At 50.9% G+C, this 10,207-nt stretch overlaps 1 protein-coding gene across 6 annotated transcripts in view; it reads left to right on the top strand.

The window, feature by feature from the left end:
* The window catches only part of Cyth3 (cytohesin 3), an 83,255-nt gene extending 73,120 nt beyond the window's left edge, over window positions 1-10,135 (top strand). For all 6 annotated transcript variants that reach the window (XM_005079942.4, XM_021232940.2, XM_040751308.1 and 3 more), the window contains 7 exons: window positions 1,346-1,458; window positions 1,660-1,808; window positions 2,822-2,933; window positions 6,982-7,058; window positions 7,136-7,207; window positions 7,302-7,456; window positions 7,687-10,135. In XM_005079942.4, coding sequence (XP_005079999.1) covers window positions 1,346-1,458; window positions 1,660-1,808; window positions 2,822-2,933; window positions 6,982-7,058; window positions 7,136-7,207; window positions 7,302-7,456; window positions 7,687-7,759 — 751 coding nt within the window. In that variant the 3' untranslated portion in view covers window positions 7,760-10,135. The remainder of the gene's footprint in view (window positions 1-1,345; window positions 1,459-1,659; window positions 1,809-2,821; window positions 2,934-6,981; window positions 7,059-7,135; window positions 7,208-7,301; window positions 7,457-7,686) is intronic.
* Window positions 10,136-10,207: the final 72 nt, after the last annotated feature.

The raw sequence follows: 10,207 nt of genomic DNA on the forward strand, positions 1-10,207 counted from the left end.
CAGTGGATTCTGTCTTGGCTGTGCCTGGCCTGTAACACTGTCTTCTCTCTGCCCTTGGGCCAATCAGGGATGCAAGTGGGACATACTCAGAATGGTGCAGAGTCCACTGTGGATGTGGGGAAGATGGCAGGCTTGCTAATGCCTGTTTGATTGCTTCTTGATAGAAGCTGGCTGCTGTAGGAATAAATTGTGAAGCTGGGTAAGAGGTCCTCAGACTAGTAGGCAGAGAGTGGTCATGGTGGGGTCAGAACTGAGGAGGGTGCTCTGATAGAGCAGGGGTGGGAGGAGCAAGGAGAGCATGTCTGTGGTGCTTTGCTGACCATGTGGGGCAGAGTGGGAAAGTGTCAGGGATGGGCCTTGTTCTAGTGGCTGTCTTGAAAGTGGGAATTCAACATCAGTGTGAGATGCTATTGAGCCAGGATCTGGCAGAGTGAGTACCTGGTTACAGCTGGGGGCAGTGGCAAGGAGGAGGAAGTGGGCAGGCCTAGAGGAAACAGTCCTCCTTACTGGGCCTGCATAGAAGGAAGAGCCCAGAGAAAGAACAGGACCTCCTTGGATCACTGAACTAGCCATGTCTTAATACCCCAAACAGTCCAGATGTTTTCCTGCAGCCTGTAGATCTGACCTGAGCTTTTGTCTTCATACCTGAGCAGCTGAATATGAGCTTCACTGGCCAGGGTGACTCTAGAAGGTGGTACAGCCATAACCTTTCACTTGGTTCTGAAGGCAGGCAGGGGGGGGGGGATGCTGTGGGTACCTTGTAGCCTGAGAAAGCAAAGCAAGAAGAAGTTGGAGATAAGGGGCAGGAGCTCCAGTGTCCCATAGGGCACCTTAGTGGGAGAGGAACTTCTGAAGACAGGAACATCTATGTGCTCGGAACTGGTCCTTGGTGGCAGGAGTGACACAGCAGCAGACTGTGACAGTGGCCTGGAAGATGTGGGTGAGCCCTGGCTTCTGAGTCTGACCTTGCCTTGTGGTGAGGAGTCCTGAGAGGAGATGATCCCTTGTCCTGTCAGAACTGGAGCCGGCAAGGAGATAGAGTGACCCTGGTGTCACCTGGTGCATGTAGGAGGTGGTAACGTGGGGGACAAAGCATGCTGGCATCCCATTCAGGCTTTTGAGGCGTCTGCAGCAGATGTTGAGGAATGACTTGAAGTCACACAAAAGGAACGGACAGCAGTCTTCACTTGTTGAGTAGGAAGAAACGAGCTGGCTCCATGGTGATTTTGGGCACTCAGACTGAGGAGGCCGTGCTCTTGGTGTGGCATGGGGCAAAAGCTGCTTGGGGACCTGGCCATATCTGTGCTATTAGGGTCACCCAAGGAAGCATCCTCTGTCTTTATAGGCAGTTTCTATGGAGCTTCAGACTTCCTGGAGAGGCACAGAAGATCGACCGCATGATGGAGGCCTTCGCATCACGATATTGTCTGTGCAACCCTGGTGTCTTCCAGTCCACAGGTCAGCAGCCACCACATCGCTGAGTTGAGATGCTCCTACCCATTGCTCCCATCACCTGCACTGCCCCTGTAGGGAACCACCCCTCAAAGTGGGCAGGCCATTCTGCCAGCGAGACAGCGTAGGTGATGCTTCTGGGGTCCCACTCTCCATGTGGAAACGCAAGCTGAGCTTGAAGCCTCCCCATGTTGTGGCTTGTTGCAGATACATGCTATGTGCTGTCCTTCGCCATCATCATGCTCAACACCAGCTTGCACAACCACAATGTGCGAGACAAGCCTACTGCTGAGCGCTTCATCACCATGAACCGAGGCATCAACGAGGGTGGGGACCTTCCCGAGGAGCTACTGAGGGTGAGTCCACAGCAGCTTCCCAGCTGGGTGTCTGCTCTAGCTTCATTTCTGGTGCTAGGATAAAATAAAGTGACAAATGTAATTTTAAGGGAGTAAGAGTTTATTCAACTTACAAAGTCTAACTTACAGCCTGCCATTGTGGGGAAGTCAAGGCAGGAACTTTTGAAGCACCTTGTCAAATCCAGTCAAGAGCCAGGAGAGCATACGTGCATGCATGCTTAGCAGTGCTCAGCTCAGACCCTGTTTTTATGCCCTCGAGGCCCCAAACCCAGGGAGCAGCAGCACCCACTGTTAGGCTAGGCTGCCTTTCTCACAGGTCAACCTGATCTAGACAGTCTCTCATTGAGACTTGTTCCTCATGTGATTCTAGATTGTGCCATGCTGACAAGACTAACAGTCTCCGTCTCCTTCCTTGTCATTTATGGGGTTTCCTTACTCATGGGGGTGGGGATAGGGTGGTGTCGCAGTCAGTGTAGGGTTTCTCCCTCAATCATTTCTCTGCTGTATTTTTTACTATTTTTAGTGTGTGCATGATGTATGTGGCATGTGGAGGTCAGAGAACAACTTTGTGGACTTGGTTCTCTTCTTCCATATGTACGCACGTTCTGTGGAGGGAACGTATGGTGCCAGGTCTGTGTGCCTAAGTGCCTTCACCTGCTGGCCACCTCACCATTGCCAGGTGCAAGTCCTGAGGATCCTCCTGCCTCTGCTTCTAAGATGATGGGAATAAACTACCAAACCTAAGTTCTTGTTTACACAGGTGCTGGGCATCTAAAATAGGGTCTTCATTCTCGCAGGCAAGCATTTCACCAATTGAGCCATATCCCAACCTCTCAAGTTACTGTTAAATCTCCAAATACTTGTAATCCAATGAAAATCAGTAGTGCTGGTTTGTTATTTCAAAGGCGCCTAACCTCCTGGTCTCAGCTGTGTGGCATTTCTGTGTAGGAGGAAGGGAGGGAGGGGGTCACTTTTTGTTCCAGCCTCTGATCAGCTCTGCTCCTCTCTTACAGAACTTATATGAAAGTATCAAGAATGAGCCATTTAAGATCCCGGAAGATGATGGGAATGATTTGACACACACATTCTTCAACCCAGACCGAGAAGGCTGGTTGCTGAAGCTGGGTGAGCCTGGCAGGGTAGGACCTGTGCCCACACCCCTCGGCCCACAGCAGCAGCTCCTGAGGGCTTCTTGCCCTGCTCCTTCCTTGGAGCCACAGCCCCCACCTACAAGGCAGAAATATTATAAAAAGAAAAATACAGTCAAGCCAGAACCCCCTCTGGGCAGCCACACACCACAGCACTGGTGGCTGTGTTCACTGAGTTGTGGCCTTCCAGAGCGGGCCATGATTGCAGCGTCCACTGTACACGCCGTCCCAGAAAGCTACTGAGTTAGCGTCCATGTGAACCCAGGTAGCTCTGCCTGAGAAGCAAGTACCTTTATCTCCAGAACCTGTGTGCTTTCTCGTGCTTTGGCGTGGCTGTGATTCTGACGAGTGGTTTAAATGTGCCTTCTTGTTGTTTTCCTTCTGCCTGTGGCTCCCACCTTTCTGTTCTGTGCCGGGCTGTCCCTGCTTGTCCTGCGTTAGGAGGTAGGTACCCAGTGGCTTCCTTCCCTCCTCAGCGGCTCATTCTCTCCCCACGTTGGTCTGTGTGAAGCTCCGGTCTGTGGTTGCCATTCATCTGATCCATTTGGCTTTGGACGTGGCTGGGGCAGCATCATGCAGGCACCCACCCATCAGGGGCAGGGGCCAGAACACCTGGGACCAGAAGCGCATGGGGAGACTGTGTGGGACAAGCTTGCCCCCCATCTTCAGGGTTCTGCAGTAGTGAGGAAGCTCATAACCAGCCTGTCCTTACAGTGCCGTCCCTAACCCCCACTAACCAACAGTGTTTGCACCTGCACAAAAGCTTCCTTATTGGAAATAATAGTTTCCTGCATTTGGAACAATTGAGATTTTTAGGCTTCGTTTTGACTCTGTGGGAAATGAAAGTACCTAGGTTGACAGTGACATGTGATATGTGACAGCACCCTGTCCAGGTAGTATTAATGCTGTGTAATAAGAAAGACATGTGGAATAAAATTCTGATGATGGTTTTAAAAAGATGAATCAAGGGAGGATGGACTGTGACATGGAGACATGTGACAGGTATAGCTGATTGTGTTCTCCTGAGAGTCTGCTGTTTCCCTGTGGAATTTTGGCCTTGGCTGTTGCTCTTTGGCTTTGCTCTGTGTCAAAGTTAGAAATGTCCTCAATGTTGGCCTTAAAATCTAGTACAGTAACCTTGAATTTGGACACCTGAGTGACTTAGACACACACTGAAGTCCTCAAGTCACACTGCTTATGGACTTGGGCTAGAGAAAGAGTGCATCCCGAGCCACCAGCAGTGCCCAGGAGCCTCTTGAGGGACGATGGCAATACCAGTTTCCTGGCAGTTCATGTGGCTTCTGCCACTAGAAAGAGCCAGTCCCTAGGATAAAAATAAATGAATGAAACCAAGACATAGGCCAGCTTGTGTTTTCTCACCCATATTCTGGTTGGGCATCTCAGCAGGCCATGAAATGAGTGTGTAGAACACCTGCACTGTGCTGCTGGTCTGGGCCATGAGCCAGTGTAGCCAGATGCAGGGTCCTGAGGTCCAGTCAGTGCTGGCACTGTGGGCTGCCTCACACCAGCAGCCACTGGCTTCACTCTGCTCTAGGGGTAAAGTCTGAGGCCAGAGCCATGATTACACAAGGCACTATCCATAGATGACACCCAGCAAGCTAGTGGGCAGAATTAGCTTGCACTGGCCTTTCCCAGGTGCCTGCTGCCCATGGGCACTTCTGCCCAGTGCTTTCCCTCAGTAGTGTGAAGGAGCCCAGATCTAGCATTTGCCACAGCCAGCTGGTACCTCTCCACACATGTCCAGAGGGTGGAAGACACGCTGGGAGTGTTCTGCGGTCTTGGTGGGGATGTGTACAATGGTGGATCTTGAGCCGTTCAATGTCAAAAACATAGGATGTAGTTAGAGTTATCATGGAAGAACAAGTGTATGTGGGCATGCACATGTCAGTGTGCTTATGTGTGTGTGCATCCATCTATGTGTGTCACCTACACATGCTTGGTAACAGTAGTGAAAGTGAAAATATAAAAACATAAAAGTGTTTGGGAGCACAGCTCCCATGCACTGGGCTGAATGCAGAATTGATGAATGGAGGGCATCCCGCCACCTTGTAGAGAATCTGATATAGCTTCAAGTTTTGGCCATTGCCCCTGCTAGGCTTGCATCTGAACTGAATGGGATCCCTGCTGGATAGCCTAGAGCCAGGCTGACCCTGTTCAGTGTAGGTGCCTACTGGCTGGGCCCCTCAATCACCCTGACCATGGGAGCAGTTGGAATGTCCTAGGTACAGAGCCAAGGCCCTCCATCCTCACAGATACCTCTTCTGGGCAGGTGTGACCACACGCCTGGCAGGCCAGGGGGCATGCGGCTGAGCAGGGCATATAAAGTCTGACAGCCACATGGGAGCACAGAGGAGGGGTGAGCACTTGGCAGGGGCCACTGCCACACAGAGACTTGGAGCAGCGCTGCCAAAGGGGAGCCCATGGCTGGGGAGGGAGAGAAGAGGGGGGTTGACTGGTTAGTTTCCAGTGCTCTTCTGGCTGTTGTTGGGAAGGTGCTGGGATGATTTGTGTGGGTCGCTGAGGGGAGAAGAGGCGACACACTGGTGGTGGGCGCCTGCATGGCAAGCTTGCTCTGACCTGATTCAGTCCCTGCCTTGGCCTGGGAGAGTGCCTGAGAGAAGCTAGTATGGCTAGATCTTGGCATTCCTTTCTCTGTTCCTCCTCACTGGAGGTGTTTGGGAAAAGAGAGGCTAAACTGAGGTTCTTCTGGGCATCTGCATGGGATGGGGCTTCCCATGAACCCTTAGTTTCCTGTGTGTAGTGGCGGGGATAGGCCCTGAGTGAGGGCAGTGAGGAAGCTGTGATTTGAGGAGCAGGGGTTTAGGTCAGCCATCAAAAAAGATGGTGGGAGAAAGAGGTCTGACTGCAGGCTGGAGAAGCCTAAGGGAAGCCCTATGACAAGAGGTGTGGTGTGGAGACGGGCTTGGGGCTAGCCCGACACCCCACTTCGCTTTGGGGATTCCCCACTGCCTTGCAGACTCTCCACTCTGTCAGGGTAAATTCTCTCCCGTTCCTGCTGTCACCTGTATTTGGGTCTCTGTGACTGAAAGGCCAACTCGAAGCCTGGGAAGCTCCTCCCTCACTGTGGGCACCTTCTGCGCCTCCTGCGGCACTCCCCAGAGTAGGAGGCTGCAGCTGCAGTGCCCAGGCACGTCCCACCTCCCCAGCATGTTGTAGAGGAAACCAGGCCAGTTCCTCTGTGTTGCCACTGCTAGTTCCAGGAGCCCATGGGGCAGGGAGGGTATCTGTCCCAGAGCCTCTGGTAGCCCTTGATTTTGTTACCATAAGCAGCTTTTCTTTTTTTTTTTCCCTAAACTCCTTGTCAAAAGCAAAAGGTGTTAGTGGAAATAATTTTGACTGACAGTAACAATAAGTTAGGGCAGAAGGGTTCCTTCCCATAGTAAAGAGCAGGTACAGATAGCCTGTGTGTGCTTGTGTGTGTGTGTAAACGTGTACATGTGCTCCAGATCTTGTTAAAAGATTAATTCAATCTAATAATTCCCTGGGCCAAGAGTAATTGACTTTGATGGATCCCAGGACTGCTCAAAGTCCCAGTAATGCGATAACCACTCTGATGTAACGGGATTAAGCCTGGACAGACCTGGGTGAGCCAGCACTGACTTCATCGTGTTCATTTCATGGGGGAAATTACGCCCATCCATTACAACTAACTTTTCCAGGAAACAGATTTGAAAGTAGTATGTGACCTAGGGTGACCCTGGGTGGCCATGGAGAGAGAGGGCACCTGCGTGGGCCCTGGGTGGGGGGTGCATGTGGGCCCCAGCCCTGCACCCAACCATCCTAAATGGTCAGGCCTCATGGCTTGCCCTGGGCTTTCTAACTGGGGTCAATATGGGATGGTTTGAAGAGAAAGGAAGCCCAGTCCTGAGCTTGGCTCCTTTGACAGGGCAGTGATGTGGTAGTAGGGGGATTCTGGGCCCCTCTCTGGGCCCTTGGGCTCCAGCTGCCTGGTCACCTGCCTCACAGGACTCTTCTGCTCCTAGGGGGGCGTGTGAAGACCTGGAAACGGCGCTGGTTCATCCTCACAGATAACTGCCTCTACTACTTTGAGTATACTACGGTAAGTGAGACTGCATATTCTGTACAGTCCTGGGGACCTCATCCTGTCAGGCCTTGCCTCACATCTCTCTCTTCTAGGACAAGGAGCCCAGGGGGATCATTCCACTGGAGAATCTCAGCATCAGGGAAGTAGAGGACCCTCGGAAACCGGTATGACATTTTCCTTGCCTATGCCTCTTCACTCTAGGTCTTTGGGGTCTCTCCTCCCTCCCTGCCCATGTGACGGCTCTCTTCTCTCTACCAGAATTGCTTTGAGCTGTATAATCCCAGTCACAAAGGGCAGGTCATCAAAGCCTGCAAGACAGAGGCAGATGGCCGTGTGGTGGAGGGGAACCATGTTGTGTACCGGATCTCTGCCCCCAGCCCTGAGGAGAAGGAGGAGTGGATGAAATCCATCAAGTGAGTGATAGCCAGGCTGAGTCCCGTGGGGAGCAGGAGTGTGTGCACACATGCGTGCATGTTGGAACCCTGTGCACAGTATGTCAGGAATGACCTTTGCTGGAAACTCAGAAGGCCAGCCTGGCCACCCCAGACCTACACCTGCTGCTTGCTTGGCACCTGTGGGGTGGTGGGACTGGGCATCCAGGCCTTGCTGCAGCCACAACTTGCTTACCTTGCTTTCTCCACAGAGCAAGCATCAGTAGGGACCCATTCTATGACATGCTGGCCACGAGGAAAAGGAGGATTGCCAATAAGAAATAGGTAAATGCCGAGCCCCAGACTCCACAGCAGATGTGCCGGCTACTCACAAGCAGCAGGACAAGTGGGCAGTGTGGTGCCCATGTGTCTCCAGAACAGGTAGCCAAGGCCCAAGCCCTGAAAGCCTCGTGCTGTCCTCTGGGATGTTGGTCAGCTGTGTTTTCCTGCCACTTCCTGCCATTGACCTTTGGGGACCCTTGTCCACACAGCACCTGGTGACACACCCTCAGGACCTGCACAGCCCACATGGGACTCCTTTTCTGGAGCCAGAGCCTCATCCACACCATGCCACACCTGCTCTTTTGGGCAGCACTAGCTGTTCTAGAAGTCGCTGTTTTATATCAAAATGGGAAAGGAAAACCTACCACTTTTTTACAGAAATTTTCTCAGATATATAGGATTATAGCTTTTATATGCCTTTTTATATTCTGGAAATTATAATGAAAGATACTTAATTTCTAACAGTAGTATTTTTAGAATGGCAGCTATAAACTTAACTCCTGGACGCAAGTATATACTGTGCACTGAGCACAGTCTATATATGGAGGCCCCAAGCACTTGAGTTGGAGCAGCTGGGGGCCTGATGTGTCAGGTGGGACACAGGCAGCCACTGTGGTGACAAGGCACTGGGGTAACCCTGAGGAACAGTATGGGAGACTCCAGGTGTGGCTAACTGCCACTTCCCCTCACGTGCTTCTCTAAGTCACTGAAATATGGTCTGGCTCGGGATGTTTATCCGTCAGTGTTGAGGCCTGGGAGATGAGTCCTTTCCCTGGAAACAGGCTGTTTGTGTGTAGAACCACATGAAACTGACCTTTACACGTGGTCCACCTGCACTTTTGTTGCTTGCTGTTTCATCCTTTTGGGTAAGTGCTCACTGACATAGTTATCAGATCAGTATTTGATGCAGCGACTAGACATGAACAGCCACAAGTAACCCACCTATCCTCTGGTAGTGCCAGGCTCTCCAACATTTGGCACCCCTTTAGAGGGGAAAAGCTGACGATGGCACTTAGGGAAGCCAGTGGCACATCGAACCCTATATATACCAGGTGTGATTTCAGGGTACTGTATGCTTGGGCTGAGAGTGGTCAGGGTGATCGGGCCTTTTCTGTTGCACTTCGGGGGAGGCCCCTTCACAATTTGGAGGCCCCTCTTGGGGCTACAAGGGGCTTGTTTAGAAAACGGCCTTCCCTGCCTAACTGCATCCCCGAGCTGTCTACGTAGACAAACCTGGAGCTTGCATCCCAAGGGTCTTTGAATGCACTTAGAGGTGAGCTGTCTTTGAGGCTCAGCCTCAGAGGTAGCTGTCACATAAGATTTTTTTTTGGAGGGGGGCAGGAGGGTATGTCAAGGTTCATGTTCCAGAATGATCACTTTTTGTTTATTCCCAAACTTCTTGGCTTTTATTTTTACTAATACCTCAGATCTGAAAACTTTGTCTGAGCTTCCCGGCTGGTGTGTATGCAACTTGGCTTGCAGTCTTCCATGATCCCTACCCCCAGCCTTCACCACCTCAGACCACAACTTGCTGCTGGTTGGGCAGCTGTGTGTGAGTGTGTGTGTGAGGCGGGGACTGGCATGCCTCCATCAGGACTCTGGTTAGTCTGCTTCTCATGTCCAACCCTGGTTATGGTCCTGGGGTTACAGCTCTCTTTTGGATGTTGAAGATGTTAAGCATGAGGCTACCTGATGGTGTCTTTGAGGGGACTTTGCCTTATGGCTGTTGGTGCTAAGAATCCTAAGTTACTGGCTCTCAGAGTATCCATATGGAGTCACCTAACTCAGGTTATGTTGTGACAGTATTAACCCCAAGGGCATCTGGCCACTTCCAGGGCTTGCAAAGGCTCCGTCATACTCATGCCCTTTGTCTGCACTCCTCAAAGCATTAAGTCCTACTCTGGCCAAAGACAGTTTGCTGTCCTGCTGGGCCCTGGTCATCATTTTCAGTTGTAGGTAGACTGGCTCTGGAGGTGTCAGAACACTTGAGTCCCACAGTCTACCTAGGAGCTGTTTGAGATACAGCAACCTTCTATGCTTTGTGTCATACTGATTTTCAGAGCTACAGCTGTGCTTTGCTGACAAGTTAGGTCTGTTACAGACGAAACACAAGTGATTTTTTTTTATCTTAGAAAACATTTCTATTTACAATAAATAGTTGCTATGTAAATAATGTACATATGTATTAATTTTCTGCAGTGTTTGTTATACAATGTACATATTCCTACAACCTGCATGAAGAAATATCCTAATAATGTTATCAGAATATCTGGCTGTTTTATTGCAAAGCAAACAGCTAGTAAAATGGAGGGCTTACAGCTGTCAGAACTTTTGCAAATACTGTGTTCCCTAAATAAAAACATACTGCTAAAACAAAAACTGCTTCAGACTCAATTCTTAAACAGATGTGGCTGTGAGCTTATGGAGAACAGAAAAACTGAGCCAGAGTTG

This window comes from Mesocricetus auratus, unplaced genomic scaffold, assembly GCF_017639785.1.
Source record: "Mesocricetus auratus isolate SY011 unplaced genomic scaffold, BCM_Maur_2.0 Super-Scaffold_100008, whole genome shotgun sequence".
NCBI classification, from domain to species: domain Eukaryota; kingdom Metazoa; phylum Chordata; class Mammalia; order Rodentia; family Cricetidae; genus Mesocricetus; species Mesocricetus auratus.